The sequence below is a fragment of the Orycteropus afer genome, unplaced genomic scaffold, assembly GCF_000298275.1.
Source record: "Orycteropus afer afer isolate SDZICR_OR568_19922 unplaced genomic scaffold, OryAfe1.0 scaffold00221, whole genome shotgun sequence".
Taxonomy (NCBI): domain Eukaryota; kingdom Metazoa; phylum Chordata; class Mammalia; order Tubulidentata; family Orycteropodidae; genus Orycteropus; species Orycteropus afer.
The window spans coordinates 818,247-844,381 of NW_006921808.1; the positions used below are offsets into that span (position 1 = coordinate 818,247).

General features: G+C 44.8%; 1 protein-coding gene across 1 annotated transcript; it reads left to right on the top strand.

Annotated features, from left to right (window-relative positions):
- Nucleotides 1–16,695: 16,695 nt before the first annotated feature.
- On the top strand, nucleotides 16,696–25,330 carry B3GAT1 (beta-1,3-glucuronyltransferase 1). The gene is made up of 4 exons (XM_007948725.2): nucleotides 16,696–16,837; nucleotides 22,177–22,682; nucleotides 23,271–23,567; nucleotides 25,244–25,330. The coding sequence occupies exons 1-4, from the start codon at nucleotides 16,726–16,728 to the stop codon at nucleotides 25,328–25,330; spliced, it is 1,002 nt and encodes a 333-aa protein (XP_007946916.1). The 5' UTR covers nucleotides 16,696–16,725.
- Nucleotides 25,331–26,135: the final 805 nt, after the last annotated feature.

A 26,135-nucleotide genomic window follows, 5' to 3' on the forward strand; every position in this document is an offset into this window, starting at 1 on the left:
TGGAGGAGGGGAGCAGCGTGAAGGTCACCATCAGGAAATGGTACAGATTCCAGCCATCTGGCTTTAGCAAGGTGGTTCAGTTTGACCCTGTTTCCATGCCTGTAAAGAGAGGTACTGAACACTGTGCCCACCCTAGAGCTGGTCTGAGTCCCCAGTGGGAGCTCATGTGAAGGGCTTTATAGCCTGAGCAATACAGATGGAACCAGCACAGCCTGGGTCAGAGGAAGGTGAGAGACTGGGGTTAGGACTCAAGCTCTGGGGGGAGGGGGGGAATGGCCTTCCACATGTGGCCAATCTGCCTTGTCTAGGAGCCTCTGCCACTCACTGCTATCCCTATCCACCACCCCCCCATTGGTCACAGTGCTGCATACCAGTGCACCTGCTGACCATGAACCCCAGGCCTGGGCAGAGCCTTGTCCCCAAGAGGGAGAGTTTGCTAGAAAAGCTGCCCCAAAGGCTATGCAGAGCTGATAACTCATAAAGAAAGAGCTGGGGCACCCCTTTTTCTTCCCTTTCTTTTCTAGACACCTGGATTTAGTTATTACAATCACTACCATATTTTATATTATCTAACATTTTTAGTGCTGATTGCTTGCCAGACCTTATGCTAGTTGGTTTTCATGGATTCGCTCATTTGATCCCAAAGCTACCCTGTAAGAGTGACAGGTAAGGAAATGGAGGCACAGAGCCCTAGATGCAGAGCTCTGGTGAGCATCCAGAAGTAAGTAAGGTCCAGTGCCCCAAGGTTCCTGCCTGGATGCTGGGAGACAGCAAGTGTGCTGGAACCTACAGGCTCTGACACCATCTGTGGATGTCCAGGCTTGGGAATAGCATGCTCCAAGAGGGTTTCAGGGTAGGGCGGTAGATGCCTAGAGGAACAAAGCTCAGGTGAGTTTGACTTTGCCTGGACCCTCAGCCAACACCACATAGACCTCAGAACCAAGGGAAACCAAGGCAGAGGGAGGCCTGAGACACATGAGAAGGAAGACACAGTACTGTGGCGATAGAACTGGAGCTGGCTGATTATGCCCTCTTCAAGAGTCCCACTTCTCCCACGGCCTGGGGTACTGCATGCCTGCTGTTTGTCTTGGCCCACCCAAGCTCTGGACATACAGTGCTGGGACCAGGCCCACTGGGCTACCTGGCTTGCCTACTCTGCTTCCCCAGGCTTTGCTGAGGCCACATGCTATCTGCTGGTCTACAAGGTCTGGCAGGATCCACACTGCAGAGGCATTGACCACTAACTAAGAGAATCTAACTGGGCCCATGCCAGATGCTCCTTTAAAGTGTAGCCTTGGCTCCCACATAATGACTTTGGGCCTCCTGGGGCACCAGGATCTTCCTGACCTCTGGATTTTCCTCTGACCTCAGCCCTGAGAGGGAACATGCTGCCCCACCCCCAAACTTGTGCCTGGCTGCTTGGCAGAAGGTGAAGGAGGGTGCCCAGCTCTGGACACTGCAATTCTGTTAGCAGCTATTGATGCACTTGTTCTTGCCCTCATTCCTGCCCACTGTCCATCTTGTATAATAATGTGTTAGAAGCACCCCGACCTTGGCTTCTGTGTCTTTCCACACCTCAGCTCAAGCAGAAGCCCTGTGGTGGGGCTGACCCTGTTTGTACCAGTTAGAGGTTAGTGTCTGCCTAGGACATCTCTGGTGGAGTAGTGTTTAAGGCATTTGGCTGCTAGCCAGAAGGTTGGCAGTTCAAATACACCAGCCACTCCGTGGAAGGAAGACTGGGCAATCTACTTCCATAAAGATTTACTGCCTTGGAAAGCCAAAGGGAGTCACTATGATTCGGAATTGACTCAATTCCACAATGAGTTTGGTTTTTTATTTGGCAAGCCTCTCAGAGGGCACTAAGCATTATAGCAGGCCAGCAGTGGGAAAAGTCTTTAAAACAAGAAATCTTGGCATATTAAGGAGCATTTTATTGTAACCATATGCAGAGTTAGAAGGCAGCAGCAGCACTTTTGTGTAGCCCTATCCTAGAGCCAGGATGGTACACACTCCATCTCTGCTCAGCCTGGCCCTAGAGGAGCTAGGTAAAGCTGGGAAGATGGAAGTGGGGGAAGGTCTGAAACAGGAGTACATCAGAGGTCCTCTCTCCCAGAGCACAGAGAGGAGAGGAGCCTTTCTGAGCCTGCAGGTTCTTGAGAGCTAATTAGCAAGGCTTTCTTGTAGGAGTGAGGCCCTAACCTAGGGGCGCACTGAATTAAGGTGCCCTAGCAGATATCTGTTCCACCTTTTTCCACAGCCAGGCACTTGCACACAGGCTTGGCTAGGGTGAGCCTGTGTCCCACTTTGCCTGGAACAGTCCCAACTCATTCCTGTTGGTGATCCATTAACTATATTAATTATTTCATTATCTCCTCTCACTTTCAGAAGTGCCCTACTTTGGTTAATAAAGTATATGGCTACACTAGCACTAACGAACAAAGGGATGAGGTTGGCTTAGGTTTGTTGCCTGGCCCCTTACCTTTACTATGCTCTCACAGGCTAGCCAAGAGGAAAGCAACATTTCAACCAAGCTGAGGGCATGGGATGGGCCAGGCCCACGTGGTCAAGTACCCTGGGAGAGAGCCAGTGCAGTCACATACTGTCACATGCCAGGAAAGGAGTGATAGGGTCATATTGCGTGGGCCACTCCTATGACCTCATCATCCTGAGGGAAGAGGAGTGGATCTTAGGCAGGGCAGTGGCAGTGTCTCCTAATAACTAGGAGACCTGGGACGCTCACTAGCCCCCACATGCCTCAGTCTCTTCATTGTAAAACAATAATCAGACTTTGGGGTTTAATGGGTTTTATAAGGGTTTAATGCTTAAGTGAGAACCACTGTGAAATTTTTGGGGGAGCCAAAATCACTATTCAGTGGAGTCCCTGTTATTACAATCAGTAGTTTTTAGGGAAGACAGTCCCCACTCCCAGCACCACTTATCTGTCCTCTAGGATCAGATAATCCTAGACATAATCTTTAATTTGAGCAGAGACCCCTCAACAGGGCTCAGGAAAATATCCAAAGCTGAGTCAAGGATGGGCATACACATACACAAGAACAGTGCATTCCTTTGGTGAGTATGCACAGGAATGCACACATGTGCAGAGGCATATGAGAAAACACACCTCTGCCCTGGAAACAACTTAGAATGAGGTCTTTGTAGTTTGCTGAGATAGTCAGAGTGGAGGACTTAGCGCTAAGTCAGACGATGAACAGGAGGACCAGGGGGACCAGGGGCAAGCTGACATCTTCCCAAATTAGACAGATTCAGAGAGATGGGTAACAGGACAGAGGAGTACTGTGACCCAACTGTACTCAGACTCACACAAGACAAGAACTCTGTGCAGTCACACAGGCACAGATACACCCAAGTTCACACATGTGTACACATATATGCAAACACCTATGAGTGTACACATACATACAGCTGGGCAGTGGTAGAGTTTTGGCCAAGAGGACCTGGCCAGGTCCAGAGGCCAAAGTGAGGAAACAAGTTTGCAGCTAGAAGGAGATGAGATCAAAGACAACCTCCTACATATAGAGAATCCCAAAGAGTCCATAAGAAAACTTCTAGAGCTAATAAAAGATTTTAGCAAAGTTGCAGGGTACAAAGTCAACAACAACAACAACAACAACAAAAGAGTTGGGTTTCTATATACCAGCAATGAAAAACATGTAAGGGAAATTAAGGAATCAATCCTATTTACAATAGCATCTAAGAGAATTTAAATTTATTCATAGGAATAAATTTAACCAGGGACATGAAGGACTTATATGATGAAAAAACATTACTGAAAGAGATTAAAGAAGACTTAAATAAATGCAAACATGTTCCATCTTCATTGTTTGGAAGACTTAATATTTTTAAAGAGTCACTAGGGCAATCTGCTTCCATAGTGACATCACCTGGGAAACCCAAGGAGGGGTTGCTATGAGTTGGATACGACTCAATGGCAGTAGTTTGGTTGGGTTTGGTTTGGTTTAAGTATCCAAAGTGATCTATAGATTCAACAAAATCTTGATAAAAATTCCAACAGCCCTTTTCACAGAAATAGAAAAACCAATCTTCAATTTTATATGGAATGGCAAGAGGCCTAAGATAGCTGAAAGAGAAGAACAAAGTAGGAGGATTCACATGTCCTGTTTAAAAAAGCATAGTGTAGAGCTACAGTAATCAAAACAGCATGGTGCATAGTACTGGTATAACAATATACACATAAACCAATGGAATAGAATTGAGATTCCAGAAATTAGTCCATATATTTATAGTTAACTGATTTTTTACAGGGGAACTAAGTCCATTCGATGGGGAAAGAAGAGTATCTTCAATAAATGGTGGTGGGAAAATTGCATTTCCACATGCAGAAAAATGAAACCGTATCCTTGCCTCACACCATGCACTAAAGCAAATTCAAAATGGATTAAGGACCTAAATGTGGACCTAAATGTGGGAACTGAAACCATAAAATTCTTAGAACAACTAGGGCAATGCTGTCAGGCCTAGCTTCCAACAAGGAATTATCTAATAGCAAAATCACAAAAAGCAAAAGACAAAATAAATAAATGTAAAAATTTAAAAATTTTGTTCATCAAAATACTTTACCAAAAAAAGTGAAAAGACAAGCTACCAACTGAGAGATTATCTTTGGAAACTATATATCTGACAAGAACCTAATTTTACATATATATATATATATAAAATTTAGACAAATTACCAAGAAGACAGATGACTCAATTATAAAATTGGCAAAAGACTTGAACAGACATTTCACCAAAGAGGACAGTCAAATAACCACCAAACACATGAAAAGAGGCTGAGGATCTTTAGCCATCAAAGAGATGTATCAAAACCACAATGAAAGACAATCTCATTCCCACTAGGATGCCTAAGGGGGAAAAAAAGGAAGAGAGTAACAAATGTTTGTGGGGATGTGGGGAAATTGGAATGGTCATCCATTTCTGCTGAGAATGCAAACTGGTATGGCCATTGTGGGAAACAGTGTGGCAGTTCCTCAAAAAACTAAAACTAAAACCACCATATGATCCCAGTGCTCCTTGGTATATACCCAAAAGACTCAGAAGACTCAAAAGAGACATGTATACCAATATTCGTTGCAGCACTATTTACAGTAGCCAAAATATGGAAACAGCCTAAATGCTCATCAACAGATGAATAGATAAACAAAATGCAGTAAATATATAAAATGGAATACTAAGCACTTGACTGCTAACCAGAAGGCTGGCAGTTCAAACCCACCAGCCACTCCTCGGAAGGAAGGTTGGGAAGGCGCTGTGAGTCGGGGCTGACTCGACGGCACATAACAACAACAAAAACAACTCATTCAGTAGGGGAAATGAAGTCTTGATATATCATGAAGCTTAAATATAATATGCTGAGTAAAATAAACCTATCACAAAAGGATAAATATTTTATACTCAACTCACTCACTGCCGTCAAGTCAGATATGACTAATATCGACCCCTCCTTGGGTTTCCAAGAGAGTATCACTACGGAAGTAGATTGCTCAATGTTCCTTCTGAGGTGCGTTTGAACTGCCAGCCTTCTGGTTAGCAGTCAAATGCCTTAGGCACTATGCCACCAGAGCTCCTAAATATTTCATAACTTATATAAAAAGACCAAGAAAACGCAAATGTATAGAGACCAAGGTTTATTAGTGTTTACCACGGGTGGGAGGAAGTGGGGAAAAGAGGCTTAACAGTGATGGAAAAATCACATTGATTAAGCATAGAGATGCACAATTGATTATTATAATTGCTATCAGTAAGTTGTATACCTATAAAACGTTGAATTCGCAAAGGTTGTGTGATAGATATATTTACAAAAAACAGTAGCTGCTGAGGTTGCTTATGTACAGCCAAACACCTCATAGGATTTGATTTCTTAGTTTGGAAGTTTAGGGACATTAGTTTCGTGGGACATACTGGTTAATTGAACTAATAATGTATTCAGTACTTCTGTTCTATCCTGTAGTTTGGGAGCTCTGGTGGCGTAGTGCCTAAGGCATTTGACTATTAACCAGAAGGGTGGCAGTTTAAACCCATCAGCCACTCCTTGGAAGGAAGTTGGGCAGTCTACTTCCGTAGTGATACCACCTTGGAAATTCATAGTGCCTGAGGTCTTAAAAAGCTTGCAAGTAGCCATCCAAGGCACAACAATTGATCCCTATTCACCTGGTACAACAGAGAAAAATGAAGAGCCAGGAATAGGAGAAGGATATGAAATGTGTGGTTAATTGCCTCAGTGAAAACTGTCTCCTTTGAGATGAGACCAGAAGACCTGGACGATCCCTGGTTCCCATAACTGAAAATTTTGATTAAAAAAAAAAAAAAAAAAATTCCACATAAGAATGTTGATCAAAAGGAGGAAAATGCAGAACAGAATTTCAAAATCTCATGTACTCTACACTTTTTGGAACCATGGAGGATGGATGAACCCCTAAAACTATTGCACTGAGATAATATTTAAGCTTTAAACCAAAAATATCCCCTGAAGTCATCTTAAAACCAAACAGTAGTTTAGCTTAACTGGTGAAAAAAGATCTGCCTTAAACATTGTGCTCTTTTAAGACTATCAATATGGGATCAAATTGAAAACAGCAACTGGAAAGATTAGATAGGAACCATAGGTGTCAGGGAATTTATGTTAATGAGGGAGGAATAACTCAGAAAAGGAAGGTGAGGATGTTTGCACAACTTGAATGTAATCAATGTCACTAAATTGTACATGTAGAAATTGTTGAGTTGCATATATTTTGCTGTTTATATTCTTACCAACAACAAAATAAATAAAATTTAGATTAAAAAAAAAGAAGAAGAAGAAGGTAGCCTGTGTTTTGGTTCTCTAGTGCTGCTCTAACAGAAAATACCACAAATAGATTGATTCTCTTACAGTTTAGGAGGCTAGAAATCTGAGTTTAAAGGCAAGCTCTTAGCCATATTATATTTAAGGTCACCAAGAGGATGAGATAGGAAGTTGTTTCCTTAGACTGTCCCAAACCCTCTTCTCAACTGCTGCTTCTTTCTGGGGCTGTATGGGCCTTTCAGGGTCTGTGACTCTACCTGCCTTCCAATACCCAGGAGTTTTATCGGGAAGGAGTCAGAAGGAAGCAAGGCCAATAAGCCCACACTACACCCACTTCAGGGCTGCAATAACAATTATAGTCACTTCTGTTTATTGGGTACTAGTTATGTGCCAATACCCACCAGCCACTCCTCGGAAGGAAGGTTGGGCAATCCTACTTCCGTAGTGATACTGCCTCGGAAACCCAAGGAGGGGTCGCTATGAGTCAGGGCTGACTCGACGGCACATAACAACATAACAACAACAACAGTTATGTGCCAAAGGAGCTCTGGTTAAGGCATTTGGCTGCTAACCATATCAGCAGTTCAAATCCACCAGTTGCTCCATGGAAGGAAGATGGAGCAATCTACTTCCATAAAAATTTACAGCCATGGAAACCCAGTGGGGGTTGCTATGAATCAGAATCAACTTGATGGCAGTGAGGTTTTTTTTTTTTTTTTTTTTTTTTATGTGCCAGATACTTACATTGATATTTCTTCCTAATCATTCTAACTACCTAGTGAAGGAACAGCTACTATTATTCCCATTTTATAGATGGAAAAGCTAATGCTCAAAGAAGTCCCCTTACCAAAGTCACACAGCAGAGAAGACTATCTGCCTCCAAGGCCCAGATTCTTTCTACAATCACACTATTGCCTCATACACCACTCTTCTGGGGCAGAGAACAGCAAAGAGAAGCTGGGAGGGAGTAAGAAGGCTTTGACCAGGACCTGCCATCACCATTGGGAGTTATGGGGGCCAGACAAGCTCTGAGGGGCTTAGGGCTAGGAGTTGACCTGGTTGCTGTGGCCCATCTACTTTGTGTGATGGACAAATTCTGAGGGCCTTTTGTCCCTTCTTGCTGATGGACATGCCCTTTTATAATGCTCCCCCATTCATTGAAGATTGTGCCTGTGATCTTTCTGGCCAATAGTCTCCTGTGATCTTTCTGGCCAATAGACTATGGCAGTCACTCCTTTGAATTTGTTATATGTAAGATTCTGTCCTACTAGCGAGAGCTCTGGTGGCATAGGGCCTAACCAGCCACTCATTGGAAGGAAGGTTGGGCAATCTACTTCCATAGCGATACTGCCTCAGAAACCCAAGGAGGGGTCACTATGAGTCGGGACCACCTCGACAGCACATAATAACAACAACAACAACATCCTACTGGCAGACTTGCTCCGGAGTCTCTCCTTGCTGCCTCAGTGAACTCATTGGCCACATTGGAGAAGCCCACATGGCAGGGAACTGTGGACAAACCCTACAAGCTGAGGGTAGCCTCCCACCAACAACCAGAAAGAACTGCAGCCCTTAGCCCATGACCATAAGCAGTTTATTCTATCTACAGCCTATATGCTGGAAGCTGGCCTCTCACATCTAAGCCTCCAGATGAGAATGCAGCACAGCCAAACTTTGGCTGCAGCCAGTGAGAGCCCAAGCCAAAGACCAGCTCAGCCATGCCCAGACTTGACCCATGAAGAGTGAGATAAGTGTATGTGGTTTGAAGCCACTAAGCATGTGGTGATTTGTCACACAGCAATAAAAAGCTAACACACTTGTCCTGGGAGCTGGGCAATCTAATCCAAAGGTTGCTTTTTATTTATTTATTTATTTACTGGAAAGATACTATGTACTTAGCAAATCAATTAATTACATTTTTCTGATGTTATTGAGCTGGAACAAAATCAAATCATCACAATATTCTTTACACCAAGCCTGTACTGAATTAATATTTCTTTCTGCCAGAATCCTTGCCTTGGCTTGTTTTTTCCAGTGAGAAAGAGACAAGATGAGGCAGGATCTAGAATCCAGCTTGCCCTCCTATCAGAAGGAACCACAAGTGAGAACCAGAGCAGCCAGGTTTGGAGGAGGAAATAAAATAGCCATTTGGAGAGAGTAAGCTTTTCCTCATCTCCCAATATCTGGAGCCTCAAGGGCCCCTTCTGACTGTGCTCCAGGCAAAACAAGATCAGGAAGCTCCACTGGGGCCTAAGTGTCCAGTGAGTGGACCTGTACAGCCCAAGAACAGCATGACTCACCATGAGGGAGGGAGGCAGTGTGGACACAGATGGGATGCTGAACTCAGAGGCCCAAGTCGTGGATCTGAGTGGCTCTTTAGTGCCAACTCTGTGACCCTGACTCCATCATGCAACCTCTATAAGCCTCGGTATCCCCATATGTAAAATGGGGATGAAATCTCTATCTGCTTCACAGGGCAGTTGTGGAGATCAAAGGAGGAAGTGTACATGTCAGGCTTTATAAAAATGAATCCCACTGCAACTGTGCAGGGGTAGTGGTTCAGTGGTACAATTCTTGCCTTCCATATGGGAGACCCACCACCCATCAGTGAAGGCTTGCATGTTGTGAAAATGCTAAACAGGTTTCAGCAGAGCTTCTAGACTAAGACGGACTAGGAAAAAGGCCTGGTGATCTACTTCCGAAAATCAACCAGTGAAAACCCCATGGATCATAACAATCCAATCACAACTGATCGTGGGGATGGTGCAGGACCTGGCAGTGTTCTGTTTTATTTTGAATGGGGCCACCATGAGTAGGGACCAATCCAACAGTAGCCAACAACAACAACAACAACATTACTAAGAAGGTTTCCAATTCTAACCAACAAATGCCCCTTGAATCCCACATTTCTCTTCTAAGTGGAATCTGGCCACCCTGGGTTATATTGTGCAGGGGAGGAGCCTGAGAAGAGCCAGTTCTTCCACTCCCAGCTCTTGTGCTCTGGGCTTAGTGAGTAGTGAGGTCTATGTCCTACCCTTCAGCAAGAGAGCTAATTCAATAAGGAACTGTGTCGGGGCTGGAAGGCAGAAGCCCTGGTGGCTAGAAGCCAGAGCTAGGTGGGGGCGGCAGCCAGAGGTGGTAGGGGGATAGACCTGGGTTAATGAAGTATGGATTGACTGGGCTGGAACTGATTAACTCTGGCATTGGGCTTTTCCTAAGCAGTGGCAGCAGAATCAATACTAATCCCTTGATCCCATCAGAGCTCCTGTGGATGTCTGGAACAAAGACAATGCCTCCCTCTCTGGCAGGGGCCTTTCCTGAGACTGAAGGGGAAGCCAGAGCCTTGACTAGCTACTCTATTTAATTAAAATGTTCTCACCCTCTGTCTCCTTCCATATGCTTCCTATGACCATATCTCTGCTCCTCCCCACACCCACCTCCCTGGGCTCCACCAGTGAGATGGTCACCATCCTGCATTAGGATGTTCCATCTACTTCTGCCAGCCCCAGGTGGGGCTCCCCATGATGAAAGCTGCCATTGTTTTCCTCCATACATATGGTAAAAGTTCTCTTAACCAGCCTCTACTTGATGGACTCAGTAAATTGACTGACAACTTCCATTCCATCAGCAGAACACTTAGTTGATGCCTGTTGCAAGTATGGGTAATGGGATGCTGGCAGGCTTCTTTCCAGAGCACTTGCACTATGGCTTACTTCTGAACCCTGTGCTCAACAAGAGTTGACAATGCTTGTTTCCTCATTTGTTCACCACAGGCAGTGTGTGATTATCATTCTGTGATAGTGCATAAGACATTGTAATATGAATTAAAAAGAAATAAATGTGTGGTTTCTGTGAAAACTGAGTTAAACACTCTTAAAAGACTCTATAACGTGAGTTTGGAAAAAGAGGTCTCCAAACTAGATGAAGTCTGATAGGAAAGTCATAAACATTTTAGAACGCTCAGATTGCTCCTCAAGTGTCCTTAAGTACTTGGATCACTGTAAACAAATCACAACTAGAAATCATATCACAGGTGTACTTAATGTAAGAGTCAGTGTGGGGCTTCTGACAGCAGATTCCCAGCCCAAGGAAAGGCCATGGGCTTACATCCAATAGCTAGAAGTGCTGGAGATAGTGAGTGATAATTTGTGATAAAATTTGTGATAAAAAGTGATAGTTTGGACAAAAGGAAAATTTTCACATATTGCTCAATAGTGGAGACACATCATCTGTTGAACAACTTGCTCCTCAAAATTACTTGTGTTAAGTTGAAATGTTTATCACATGTATGTATCATTTTTATAGGACTCTTCCCTTCAACAGACTTTTTTTGACAACCCAAAATTTTCCACAGTCTCACTGGGTAAAAGGGCTTTTGTTTTCTTCTAGAAATAATGAGTGGCTTGGATAGTGGCTGACCTTATTTGTAACCTCACTTTATCACTCACACACGTACATGTGTGCACACATGCACATGCACTCTGAAACACCATGCACATATCATGTACCACGTACTTTCCTCAGGTAGGACACTCTTTTATCTTCATGGAGCCCTAACTTCCTTAACCTTGGGTTGCTAAAGTGGCAGACATGGAAATTCCTTAGAACCCATTCAATCCAGCTCCTATGTTTGAGGAATAAAAGTTGAGAAGGGAGGAGAGTACCTGAGGGGAGCTGACCCTGGGACTTCTTCCAGGCTGTTGCCCTTCTCTGCTCTTTGTGAAGCTATCCCCTGAAGCATTCTGCTTCCTCACATCCTCTTCCTGAGTCAAATGCCAACAACCCCCTCCCCAGCCTCAAGAATTCTATCCACAATGTAGCATTTGTCTCTGTCCAAAGGCTCTCTGAGACTTCTGCAGGGAAGGTCTCATGTCTGCACTGTTGAGGGAAGTACCAGTGAGAGTGATGGTGATGTCTGCCACAGGCATGAGTGTACACTGGGCAGGTATTGATCACAGCTGACCTGAGCCTGACCCCACTCACATGTTCTTACATGGTTTTCCTCTAAAAGCACATGCTCCCTTCCACCTCACCTATGAAGCCTGGTTCCTTCAACCCCTCTGGCTGCCTCAATCTGACTATTCCTCAAACACCCCATTCTCCCCAGTACAGCCCCAACCCCCAAATTACATGAAGGGAAACCTACCCAAATGTGGTCAAGCTTCTCCTCCATCCATAAGCACCCAGAAGAAATACTGGGCCTGGTTGGGTAGAGGTCGCAGGGCTGAGCTGCCCACCACGAGCAATCAACAGTTCTTCTCCTAGCCCAGCTAGCTTGGACTCAGGTCACTGGCAGATGCAGCGAGCCTCCCTGCCCCAGGCCTCTCTGCCCTGACCATCCCCTTCTTGCCACTAATCTGCCCCCTGCTAGCCAGCCGGCTTTCTTCAAGGCCAGGCTCTGTTCTCCTTAATAACCACCTGGTAATTAGCTTCACAATTTTGCTGCTATGTTTATAATAGCCTCCATTAAAGTTATGGCGTTTACAAGTCATAATGTCTTCCAGAGTAATTAATGCCAAACTGGGTTTATTGCTAATTTTATTTTTAGAGCTTTTCTCCCTTTTTCTCTCTCCCTTTCTTTTCACAAGTTATTTTGACCAAAAAGACAAGATGAGATCAGAATTGTCTCTCCACTGTCCCCTGCACCCTTGCCTCCATTGTTCCCCTCCTCTTCTGCCCCTCCTTCAGGCTCTAACCCCCAGGGGATGCTAGGACTCCAGAGCATTCACAGAGGAGGGCGGCTCTGAGCCACCTCCAGTCCATTGTATTCTTGGGTCCATCTGCCACTGGCCCAGGTCTGGGGGCTCTGGGCCTGAGACCTCTCATGCTGTGCTCCTGAAGGCAGTGTAGAGACAAATGGCCAAGATTTGATGCTGGCCCCATCATTTACTAATTGTTAACCTTTGGCAAGTCATTCAATCTCTCTGGCTTCAAGGAATTCAGCTGGAAAATAGGGATAACAACATTGCCTACCTCATGAGGCTGTTAGGAGTATTCAAGGAGCAGATATAGGTCTCAGGCTTGAGATAAAGATGGTGCTCAGAAGTAAAAAATATAAAATCAGGAAAGTACACCCAAACAAGCTTCAATTTTATGTACTCAACTAGTTTGAAGCTCTTCTTTTTTTTTCATTTGCTGTCTCCATCCTGGAATCAAAAACTTCAAAGACTCAGGAGTCTTGAGAATGTTCTACAGAATCCCTGAGACATGGGAAAGAGTCTCAGCCTGGTCTAGCCTCCTTGTCCTTTGTCAAGCGTGGCCTCAGAGCACCCAACCAGAATGTGGCTGGACATTCATGTGCAACCAGAATGTGGCTGTACATTCAGAATCATGTGCAGCCCTGCCAGTGACACTGATGCTGGGAATGGGAACTAATTCTGGAGGATGTGGCTTGAGGTCACTCATTTTCATCACACTCTGGTGTGAGGCACTGAGCCAAGCTCTGCCACCTGACGTATCCATGAAAAAGGAATTTGTAGAAGATTACACACACACATGCATATGTATACACATGCATTCATATGCATACACATATACACTATAGCCATGTAGAGAAGTTAAAGCAGCAGCAATGGAAATTAATAGGCCTTAATTCCTACCTGAGACAAATCCAGGACACTCTCATGAGGACTCAAAATCAGAAAAGATCTAGCTGCTCCCATCCAGCACCTCACTGCATGTGCAGGTTTCTAGTGGAAGAGTTTCTGGTTTGCTGCAACCATCCTATATGATCAGCCATAGTTGGCCTATTCCCTACACAAGCTTCTTACATCCTCTGGTTGTGTGGGATATAAGACTAGAGCACTACACAGATTCCCAGGTGAAGGAAAGCTAAACAGTCACCATCACAACAATAACAAAAAAGCAAACCGACCAATTTTTGGTGTTTGGAAAGGCAAGTCCAGAATTGCCTAAATCCCCCCTCATAGTGTCCAAGGACAGAAACTCTAATCTCCTTATTTGTTTTGGTCAGTGAGCCACAGTCTGCCTCAAGGCATCTCAATTGTGTGGGCTTCTTCTCTGTTCCCAACTGAGGTGGCCCTGGAAGCTGCACTCTACTCTTAGGGCTTGGGAGGTCCTACCCTTTATTTGATAGCAATTGCCTTTGATTGCCAGACATTGTGCTGCGTGCTGTCACCTTCACAGCATCCCTGATTGGAAGGCACTATTGTCCCCATTTTACAGATGCGGATAATGGCTAAGTAACTTGCCTAAGCTCAATCATTAGTAAAGCCAGGCTTTGGATACAGCTCTGTGTGACTTCAAAGCTCATGATCTTGATCTCTACATTAACTTAGAGCTGGAAGGAAACTAGGAGATAATCTGGCCCAGACCCCTGCTATACTTCAAAGAAGGAAAAACTAAGGCAGAGGAGAGGTGACTTGCTCAGAGACACAGTCATCTCCAGACATGTGGCTTAGTGTTCTTTCCTTTGCAACTCTCTGCATGTTGCATAGTGGTCTCTTTTCCTACCCAAGAAGCTGGGGCCTTTCTGAGTGTGCTAGGTACATGTAAACCTACTGAGCCATTGCTAGCTAAAGCAGCCAGAGGTTTCCTCAGAACTTAGTCTTAGCAAAACAGGGGGCAAAAAAGAAGAGTGTACTTAATCAGGTAACTAGTTCCCCACAATATGTAAAATAAGCCAAATTGCTCTCCTGTCCCATGGTCCCCAAGTCAGACACAATCACACACATACATGTACATGCACACACCTATGCACATACATATATATACACACATACATATATACACAGACCCATGTACATAGACACACAAATAAATATACATACATCATTGCATGGCCACTCCATTGTTTGATCTGTGTGCCCCATTGTGGGTTTGACCTCTAGGCTGACATTTAGCCCCATTTTCCAACCATTTCAGTGATCTGGACAGTCCTGTGCACCATCTTCACAAGGACACCCTGGAGACAGAAGGGACCTCTGATGGTAAGGGGGGAATTCTGGCTGACCAGAGAAACTATAGTGCTCTTTTCAAGGGATACAATACCTAATATGTTCACTAGGTGTCAGAAAAATTTGGAGAAAAGACCAGACAACCAGAGGGAAGTACTCAGTTTCTAATACTGCAGGTCCAAAATTCTTCTTTGCCAAGGATGGGAGAACACCCTATTCAGGATGGACAGGTATGTGGTCTCTGCTGGGACCGGGAGTGTGAGCACTTCAGGGCAGGAGGGCTGTCCAGGGCCATCCTCCCCAATACACACAAACACACACACACACAATCTGCCTCTCACACAGAGCTCACAGCACCTAAGTAGAAGGAAAGAGTTGTCATTGTTGCCAGGTACTGTTGAGTCAGTTCTGACTCAGCAACATGGTGAACAACAGAACGAGATACTGCCTGATTCTGCACCTTCCTCACAATTGTTGCCATACTTGAGCCCATTACACTGTATCAATCCATCTCATTACGTCTTCCCCTTTTTTACTGACCCTTTTCTGTACTAAGCATAATATCTTTCTCCAGGGACTGCTCTCTTCTGACAACACAACCAAAGTATGAGAGACAAAGTCTGGTCTTTCTCACTTCTAAGGAGCATTCTGGCTGTACTTCCTCCAAGACAGATCGTTTGTTCTTCTACCAGTCCATGATACATTCAACTTTTTTGCCAACACCAAAACTCAAATGCATCAATTCTTCTGCAGTATTCCTTATTCATTGCCTAGCTCTCACATACACTGAAGCTATTGAAAATATCATGGCTTGGGTCAGACGCACCTTAGTCTTCAAAGTGATCTTTGCTCTTTGACACTTTAAAAGGAAGGAGTAAGAGGGCACAATGTGACAGTACTCATAGTAGTGATCAGAGGTGGCCCATACCTTATGGTTGCTCCACCTACCATCTTACACGAAGGAACAACTCAGGAGATACCCTTGCAGAGGAAATTCAAGTGAGGCTCATGTTCCTCACAGAGAGGGTACCTATCTGGGGACCTACTTCCACTGCTAGGTTTAAATAATGTTTACACATGATGTGGAACCCCTCCAAGGCTAGGTCTTCCCCATGGTGACCCCCAACCCCAGCGTCTGACATGTGGTCCACACAAAGCATCCATCAGAGTTGCCTATTGGCAGTGTTTAAGCAGGATTCTCATCGTGTTTCCTCCCAGGACTCACTCCTAAACCATCTCTTCTTTGTCCTCAAAGGACTCACACTAGCTCTGATCCCTTTACTCAAGCTCTAGAAAAACCAATCTGGGTCCAAGGAATTCATAAACATTAGCTCATCTACTCCTGAGAACTATTTTATGAAGTAGGTACCAATGTTACCCCATTTTATAGATGAGGAAATTGTGGCACAGAAATTTGATGTAACTTGTCCAAGGTCACACATCTTATTAGTGCCAGAATTATGACGTTCAGCAGGTTGTGTGTCCTTAGCCCCTCCATCCACTGACTGTCATAAATGTGCCTGTGCCATCCCCATGGTGAGGCAGGCTTGATAACCCAGCAGGGAGACAGATAGGTCCTTGAGATGGCCTGTCAAGGTCATCTTGTGACAGCCCGCTCCTGTGTATCCCAGTGCAAGCCAGGCTTTCTCCACATCCCTCACCCATGTCCAGGTCTCTGGCTATGCTTTTCTGCTCTCTCTTGCAGGTAACCACGTCCCAGGGTTCCTGACCTTGCCCTTGACAGCCACCTCTCCGCAGACTCCAGCCAGGCCAGACTCTCCAAACCTGCTTCCGCAATGGGTGGGTTGTGAGTGAGGGTAAGATCTGCTAGCCAACATTTCGGCTTCTCTGTCCTCTCTTTGCCTGGCCAGCCTGGACCATTCCTTTTCTTTTCTCCCCTGTGCTGCCACCAACCCTGCTGCTACCCCTCTCCTGACCTTGCCACCACTCAGGTAATGAGGAGCTGTGGGCTCAGCCAGCCTTGGAGATGCCGAAGAGACGGGACATCCTAGCGATCATCCTCATCGTGCTACCCTGGACGCTGCTCATCACTGTCTGGCACCAGAGCACCATTGCACCCTTACTTACTGTGCACAAGGGTAAGCTCTGCTACCCATCCATAGAGGCTTCTGTGATGAGAACAATGGCACCTGACATTGCAGGCACTTTCATTTTTACCCAGTAAGTAGTTAGGAGAACTGCAAGGGTCATCCAGGCCAATGATCTTAGCCCTATAACAACAACAACAATTTAAGATCTCTGCTCCCTTTAAGACTCCAATGAAAGCTTCCACATATAGACACAGACACAGTCACAGACACACACACACACCACAGACACAGAAAGGAAGGATGGATGGACAAGATACCTGGTTTGTATTACATTCTAAAAACTTTCAAGGACAGTATATTGTTTTCTCCTCCTTTCTTAAAACAAGAAAGAAAGGAGGAGAAAACAATATACCAATCCTACTTAGTGAAAACATGCCTGGAGAAAGGAAAAGCCCTACAGAGACCACAAAGAACTAAGGGTAGAATTGTGGCCTCTCCTGGCTCTGAGCCCACCAAGTTGCCTCTCCCTCTGCACACACAGGCTCCCTACAACTCAGACCTTCCATCTGCCCCTCATCCAGTCTGGGCTCCAATTCCTTAGTCTTTAGTATCACCTCCTCTTGTGCACAGTCTCAGTACTTAGGGTAGCCATTCCCACATAGAAACCTGCATCTTCTTACCTGGGACACTTGATAGAATATGGAACTAAGGGCCTTTCTCAGGGAGAGACAGTGGACCTAGGGAAGGGCCTGGGAGTCTACGTATCACCTGTCACCTCAACTGATGCTGACACAGCTGGTGTCCAAGAACCACTATGCTCACTGTGCTTCTCCCACAGTTAAATGGCACATCTTGCTTCCCTCCAGGATGGCTTTAGCCTCAGGGAGACAAAGCCCAGCTATAGGTGGCTGAGCCCCCACCCACTGCTGGGCCTTTAGAGCCTCTGCCCCTGAATGAAATCATCAGGTACTTCTGGCTATTGTCATCATTCTATAGATGAAAAAATGAAAGTAACTGGACAGGCAATGTTCTGAGCCCATTAATCTACATAGTAACTATAAACTAGATGCGATGATTAGCTTCATTTCACAGCTTCCAAAATTGAGGCACCAAAAGTAAAGTAATTTTCTTAAAATCATAGTGTCAGTAAGTGACAGAACCAGAATCTGAGTTTAGGCATTTGGATTCCAAAGCCTGATAATATGTAGCTGAGATAGTGTGATAATAGTGAGGATCACATTTGGGTTGTGCCTGAGTCTTCAAACAGAATAAAGTCACTTGGATACAAAGGGGACTTTAAAAACAAGAATACTAGTGGCCCTGGTTTCCTTTCTGGATAGGACTACTAAGTTTATCAATGAGGAAAATGTCCAGAATGCAAGGAAAAATGTTGTAGCAGTTAAACCTTCTCCAGGCTGACTTCAAAGAGTAATGTGTCTCTGTCGCTCCCTCAAAGCTGAGTTTCTATAAGACAAGATCTTCTATAATAGCTGTGGGGTGAAGACAGATGAATAGTGATTGGATGCTGGGAAATCTAGGTTCAGGTAGGCTCCCAGATGGAGAAATAAAAGTGCAGACTAGGAGAGTAACATAAAACCAGCAGCAGAGCTAAAATAGGTCTCCACCCTATCCTTTCGTTTACACCAAAATGCAATAATAGCTAAAACCAAGATTCAAAATCATCCTGAATGCTGTTGTTGTGGGTCTGAAATGGCTAGATCAGTTGTCCACATGACCCACCCCTTCTGATTTTAGGAGCTCTGGTGGTGTAGTGCCTAGGGCATTTGACTGCTAACCAGAAGACTGCTGGTTCCAACCCACCAGCCACTCTTCAGAAGGAAGACTGGGCAATCTATGTCCACAGAGATACTGCCTTGGAAACCCATGGAGGGGTTGTTATAAGTCAGGATCAACTCGATGGCAGTGAGTTTTGTTTTGGTTTGGTTGTTGTTGTTGTTAGGTGCCATCGAGTCACCTCTGACTCACGGTACTCTTAAGTACAACAGAACACAACACTGCTTGGTCATGCCAGCCTCACAATCCTATATTCGATCCCATCATTGCAGCCACTGTGTCAATCCATCTCATTGAGGATCCTCCCCTTTTCCACTGGCCCTTCACTTTACCAAGCATGATATCCTTCCTTCTCCAGGGAATGGTCCCTTCTGACAACATGAACAAAGTAGGTGAGACAAAATCTGGCCATTCTCACTTCCAAAGAGCATTCCGGCTGCACTTCTTCCAGGACAGATTTGTTAATTCTTCTGGCAGTCCAAGATATTTTCCATATTCTTTGGGAACTCCACAACTCAAAAGCAGCAATGTTTCTTCAGTCTTCCTTATTCACTGTCCAATTTTCATATACATATGAGGCAATTAAAAACCCCATGGCTTGGGTTATACCCACCTTAGTTTTCAAAGAGAAATCTTTGCTCTTCACCTCTTTAAAGAGGTCTTTTGCAGCAAATTTGCCCAGTGCAATACAATGTCTGATTTCTTGACTGTGGCTTCCATTGGTGTTGACTGTGGATCCAACTTATATGAAATCTTTGAGAACTTCAATATTTTCTCCATTTATTATGATGCTGCTTATTGGTCCAGTGGTGAGGATTTTCATTTTCTTGACATTGAGGTGTAATCCATACTGAAGACTGTACTATTTAATCTTCATCAGTAAGTGCTTCAAGTCACCCTCACTTCCAGCAAGCTAAGTTGTGTCATCTGCACTTCACAAGTTGTTAATGAGTCTTCCTCCAATCCTGATGCCACATTCTTCTTCATATAGTCCAGATTCTCAGATTATTTGCTCAGCATACAGATTGAATTAGTATTGTGAAAGGATACAACCCTGATGCACATCTTTCCTGATTTTAAACCATCCAGTACCCCCTTGTTCTTTTGGAACAACTGCCTCCAGGTCTATGGACAAGTTCCTCATGAGCATAATTAAATGTTCTGGAATTCCCATTCTTCTCAATTTGTTATGTTTGACTATGTTCCACACAGTCAAATGCTTTTGCAAAGTCAATAAAACACAAGTAAACATCTTTCTGGTATTCTTTGCTTTCAGCCAAGATCTGTCTGACATCAGCAATGATATCCCTCATCCTATGTCTTATTCTGAATCCAGCTTGCATTTCTGGAAATTCCCTATCAATATACTCCTGTAACCATTTTTGAATTATCTTCAGCAAAATTTTACTTGCATGTGATATTAATGATATTGTTCAATAATTTCCCCATTCTTTTAGATCACCTTTCTTTGGAATGAGTACAAATATGGATCTCTTCCAATCAGTCGGCCAGGAAACTGTCTTCCAAATTTCTTGGCATAGTGAAGTAAGTGACTCCAGCATGGCATCCAGTTGTTGAAACGTCTCAGAGTATTCTGTCAATTCCTGGAGCTTTGTTTTTCTCCAATTCCTACAGTGCAGGTTTGATTTCTTCCTTTTTGGTCATATGCCACCTCCTGATGTAGATGAACATTGACCAATTCTTTTTGGTACAGTGACTGTGTATTCCTTCCATCTTCTTTTGATATTTCCTGCATCATTCAATATTTTGGCCATCGAATCTTTCAGTATTGCAACTAGAGGCTTGAAGTTTTTCTTCATTTCTTTCAGCTTGAGAAATCCTGAGCATGTTCTTCCCTTTTGGTTTTCTAACTCCAGGGCTTTGCAAATTTCCTTGTAATAACTGACTGTCTTCTTGAGCCGCTCTTTGAAATCTTCTGTTCAGCTCTTTTATCTTGTCATTTCTTCCTTTTTTTTTTTTTTTTTTTTAGCTACTCTCTGTCCAAGAGCAAATTTCAGAGTTTCTTCTGACATCCATTTTGGTCTTTTCTTCCTTTCTCATCTTTTTAATGACCTCTTGCTTTCCTCATGGATGATGTTCTTGATGTCATTCCGTAATTTTTCTGGTTTTTGGTCATTCATATTCAATGCATCAAATTTATTCTTTAGATGGTCACTAAATTCAGGAGAGATATATTCAAGGTCATATTTTGGCTCTTGTGGACTTGTTTTAATTGTCTTCAGCATCAAGTTGAACTTGCATATGGGCAACTGTTCAACAGTCAGCTCCTGGCCTTGTTTTGGCTGAAGATAATGTGCTTTTCAACTCCATGTTCCATAGATGTAGTTGATCTGATTCCTATGTATTTTATCCCATGAGGTCCATGTGTATAGGAACCATTGATGTGATAAAAGGTATTTGCAATGAATAAGACTTTGGTCTTGCAAAATTCTATCATGTGATCTCCAGTGTCATTTCTATCATGAAGGGCATATTTTCCAACTAGTGATGATTCCTCTTTGCTTCCAACTTTCACATTCCAATCACCAGTAATAATACATATTGATTGCATGTTTGGTGAATTTCAGACCACCACTCATCTGTCAGTTTTTTGTACTGTGGTGACTTGGATGTTGTTGTGAGGATAGAAGCTATGCCAATGGTATTTCAAATACCAGCAGGGTCATCCATGGCAGACAGATTTCAGTAGAGCTTTCAGACTAAGAAGAAGGAAAAGGCCATCCAATTTTCAAAGAATTGGCCAATGAAAACTGTATCCTGAATTCTATGGGCAAAATTCACTAGAATAAAAGCACTAGTTAAATCTAAAAATATGGCAATATCAAAACCAAACTCACTGCCATTGAGTAGATCTAACTCATAGTGAGCCCCTTTGGGTTTCCAAGGTGGTAAATCTTTACCAATGTAGATTACCCAGTCTTCCTTCTATGTGGAATGACTAGTGGGTTTGAACAACCAACCATCTGTTCAGCAGTCAAATGCCTTAGGCACTACGCCACCAGAGCTCCTCAAAGACATAAGGCCAGATGAGAATGACTCTGCTTAACGAGAGAGGTTGTGAAGAAATATGGGGAGCACTTGCAGCAAGTATGCTGCAACCACATAAACTCAACCCCACATGATGGGCCTGACAGCTGCTAACTTGAAAAGAGTGGCAGTCCCATTGCTCTACACTGGCCAGAACCTGTGCAGAGCAGCACAGTGGGCTTCAGACCATTAGGAGAGTGTGAGGCTGGTGAGGGTCTGGACACTTTGACATGTATAAATCCCATATATTTAGGAACTAAGGATGGAGTCAGCTTCATTCAAATAGTTACAGGGCTATCAAGAGTGAGGAGAGGGAAGAGGCCATTCTGTGTTCAGAGTCAGAACTTGGAAAATCCCCAGAACTCCAGGGCTATGGATCTCAACCCCAGACACTTAAAGCTGGAGTCAAAGCCTGTTGGCATGTGTCCAAGAACAAGGGGGAGAGGGCTGTCAGGAAGGGAGGTCTCCCTTTATGTATCTGGGTGGGTCAGAACCTAGGTCTAGCACTCCCTTCTCTACACTGTGCTGCTTTCCCATTCACGCAGATGACGGGAATGATGCCAGGCACATTGCGCCAGGCTCGGATCCCAGGGAGTACTGCATGTCTGACCGTGACATTGTGGAGGTGGTCCGGACTGAGTATGTGTACACACGGCCCCCGCCGTGGTCGGACACGCTTCCCACCATCCATGTGGTCACGCCCACCTACAGCCGTCCAGTGCAAAAGGCTGAGCTGACTCGCATGGCCAACACGCTGCTACACGTTCCCAACCTGCACTGGCTGGTGGTGGAGGACGCACCCCGGCGCACGACGCTGACAGCTCGCCTGCTGCGTGACACAGGCCTCAACTACACACATCTGCACGTGGAGACGCCCCGCAACTACAAGCTGCGAGGCGATGCCCGTGACCCTCGCATTCCCCGTGGCACCATGCAGCGCAACTTGGCTCTGCGTTGGCTGCGCGAGACCTTCCCCCGCAACTTCAGCCAACCTGGCGTGGTATACTTCGCAGACGATGACAACACCTACAGTCTGGAGCTCTTTGAAGAGGTGGGGCAAAGGCTGAGGGTGGTGTGGGGGCAGACAACCAGGCAAGAACATTGAAGGAATGACCAGAGGTTTCATGGCACCGATGCAGGGGCCTATGGCGCGGGGAAGTTGGAGGTTTGGGATTGTGCTCTGGGTGGAACATTGTGGGTGTGGGTAAACAGACACCAGGGAAAGGAAGGTTGCCATGCTTGGAATGCAGATGGTAGAGAAAGGAAGGGATGGAGTAAAGTTTACTGCAATGATAGCAACTCCAACTCCTTAGGGAAGAAATTAATATCTGAAACTCCTAAGTCTATCGGAAACCTCTTGTGGAACAACAGTTTGGGCTTCCTTCTGGTTTATGGGCATGGTAGCCAGAGGTGAGGCAGAAGAGTCACTCAGGTTCTAAATGGTGAGAGGGTTGGAAGCAAACGGAATGATTGGGCAGTAGGGCTGTGTGGAAAAGAGGAGGCCCACTGGACCTGTGCAGCTTGGGGCAGTTCTTCGCAAGTAGATGGAGTCTGTAGGCAGAGACACAATCAGATACCTAGCAAATTTCACTGCGATGGGGGTGGGGCTCACCTGACCAGCATATGCTTTCATTTGTAGATGCGAAGCACCAGAAAGGTGTCTGTGTGGCCAGTTGCCTTCGTTGGTGGTCTCCGATTTGAGGCACCTCGGGTGAATGGAGCAGGGAAGGTGGTTGGCTGGAAGACAGTGTTCGATCCCCACCGACCATTTGCCATAGACATGGCTGGATTTGCCGTCAATCTACGGCTCATTCTTCAGCGAAATCAGGCCTACTTCAAACTGCGGGGTGTTAAAGGAGGCTACCAGGAAAGCAGCCTTCTCCGAGAACTTGTCACCCTCAGTGACCTAGAGCCCAAGGCAGCCAACTGTACCAAGGTAGGTAGGCTCCTCAGCATAATTGGTCATCATAATACAAGTATGTCCAAGCCCATCAAACCCTGCTTATTGATAAAGCAAAAACCAAACTTGCCATCAAGTCAATTCTGACTCATAGTGACCCCCATTGGGTTTCCAAGGCTGTAAGTCTTTACAGAAGCAGACTGCCTCATCTTTCTTCCACAGAGTAGCTGGTGGGTTTAAACTACCAAATGATGTATGGTTAGCAGCCAAATGCCTTAACCACTACATCGCCTGAGCTCCTTGCTTATAGATAATGGAGGAAGAAATAAGGCCTCAGAATGGCCTGGGAAATAAGAACAAGCTGCCTTCATTATCTAATACTATTATAACAGAAATAGCACAAATGGATGGCTTTAAAAAACAGAAATTTATTCTCTCACGGTTTAGGAAACTGTAAGTCCAAATTCAAGGTGCCAGCTCTAATTGAAAGTTTTCTCTGTCAACTCTGGGAGAAGGTCCTTGTCTTCTTTTACCATCTATAGGTCCAGCATCCCTTGGAGATCTCCATGTGTCTTAGCATGAACCCTCCCCTAGGAAGTTCTCAGCACAGGGACCCCAGGCCAAAGGACTTGCTCTGCCCTCAGCTCTTCCTTCTTGTTGGTACTGCAGTACTTCTTTGTTAGCTTCTCTCTTCTTTTAGTTCTTGTAGGATACAAAGTGACATGGGCCAAACCTCCTTACATCAGGTCAGGGCTGTAACCTAAGTAAGGGTGTTGGATTCCACCCCTCCAAAGTTCTCCTTACAACTGACTGATCACATCAGATCACATTATGTAGGATGATCATATCACTATGTTGTTGTGTTGTAATATTCTGTCGAGTTGATTTTGGCCCATAGCAACCCCTCCTTGGGTTTCCAAGGCATTATCACTACAGAAGTAGATTGCCCCCTCTTCCTTACAAGGAGTGGCTGGTGGGTTTGAACCACCAGCCTTCTGCTTAGCAGTCAGATACCTTAGGCACTACACCACCAGAGCTCCTATACATCATTATATCATTGCCAAATGACATCATTGCATAACTACCAAACCACTGAGAATCAAGGCCCAGCCAACTTGACACATATTTTTTTGGGGAACACATTTCAATCATGACACCACCCTAGAGACATACCTTCCTGAAATTTTCTTATGGCAGCCATAAGAAAATCAGATGTGGAGATGGGAGGAGCCAGTGTTTGGTGAGTTATAACCAAGGACCTCATCTCCCCCCTCAAAATAGTCATGCTCCTCAACTCCTTGCCAAAGAAACACACACACACACCTACATGTGCATGCATGCGTGTGCATGCACACACACACAAACACCTTTTACTTGGGACTTCTCGGACTAGGGCCAGGGCTATTACTTGGCTGAGGTGAAGATTCCTGAAGAATCTCTCTCTCTCTAGAGAAATCATCAAGAAACCCAGGGGAAGAAATCTTGGGACCTGTTTGTCTGTGTTCTATAGCTGCAGATTTCATGGTTCCAGCAGATATTCTGAATGTATCCCATGGCAAATAACAGGAATGAGGGAGTCAGCAGAAATAAAGAACAAGAAAACTTGACAGAACAAAGGCTGGGGGCTGGAGTGGAGAAATGCTTTGTGTGAGAGGGAGAGAGGGACAGGCAGTAGCCAAGGCCCACCCACTTTGCTATGTCTCTGGACACAGATCCTGGTATGGCACACACGGACAGAGAAGCCAGTGCTGGTGAATGAGGGGAAGAAAGGCTTCACGGATCCCAGTGTGGAGATTTGACCACGGGGACAGGTATGAGGAGATGAGGGCAGGGTGAACCAGCAAGAGAAACAGAGACAGCTATAGGACTCAGCACCAACCTCCTAGAGGCTTTCCTGATGGCCCATCAATTGTGGGAGGGTGGGGCAAAGCAGGGTAAGAGAGAGGCCAGCTGAAGGCTTCCTGTCTGCCGGTGCCTCTGAAACTCAGCAGGTGCTGACTTTCTCGTATACAGCCAGGTCCTTCTGCCCCCAGACACCTTCTAAACACCACCTCTCAGCAACTTATTACCATTATTACTATGATTCTGGTAATCCCAAGGAACCTCTACTGAAACTGTAACTCCCCCAGGTCGTACCTGCCTAAATCTGCCTCTTCCCCTTTGAATTCCTGCCTTGGATCCTATTGTTGGAATAAGGACCATTTACACAGAGTTTTTCACCTTATAAATCATGCCCATGTGTTACCTGAGATCCCAGTCCTGTCACTTTGATCTTTATTGACTTAAATTTTCTGGGTCACAGTTTCCTCATCTGTAAAATGGGTTGTTGGGGACACTGAGGTTAGTCATCACCACATAACAAGTCCTATGTAAATGTTGCTATTTTTTTTTTTTTTCTAAACTTGAAGTAGGCCAGAATGTACCTCTATCTGCATTGTAGAGGTAAAGGTGTCCAGAGAAATTAAATGACTTGACTTGTCTAAGACACATCGAACAATTCATAAAGCCAGGATTTTTCTATGAACTTTTTCTATTATCTCAACCTGCCTCTTGAGAGCACCCCGTACTTCTAACTTTCTATTCTAGGTTATGTCAAACTGGAGT

What these genes read in the sequence shown, in the direction of transcription:
- B3GAT1 (XM_007948725.2), top strand. Translation starts at nt 16,726, where the DNA reads ATGCCGAAGAGACGGGACATCCTAGCGATCATCCTCATCGTGCTACCC. An exon ending in CTTACTTACTGTGCACAAGG is followed by an intron (nt 16,838 to 22,176) that starts GTAAGCTCTGCT and finishes CCATTCACGCAG; the next exon opens with ATGACGGGAATGATGCCAGG. An exon ending in GTCTGGAGCTCTTTGAAGAG is followed by an intron (nt 22,683 to 23,270) that starts GTGGGGCAAAGG and finishes TTTCATTTGTAG; the next exon opens with ATGCGAAGCACCAGAAAGGT.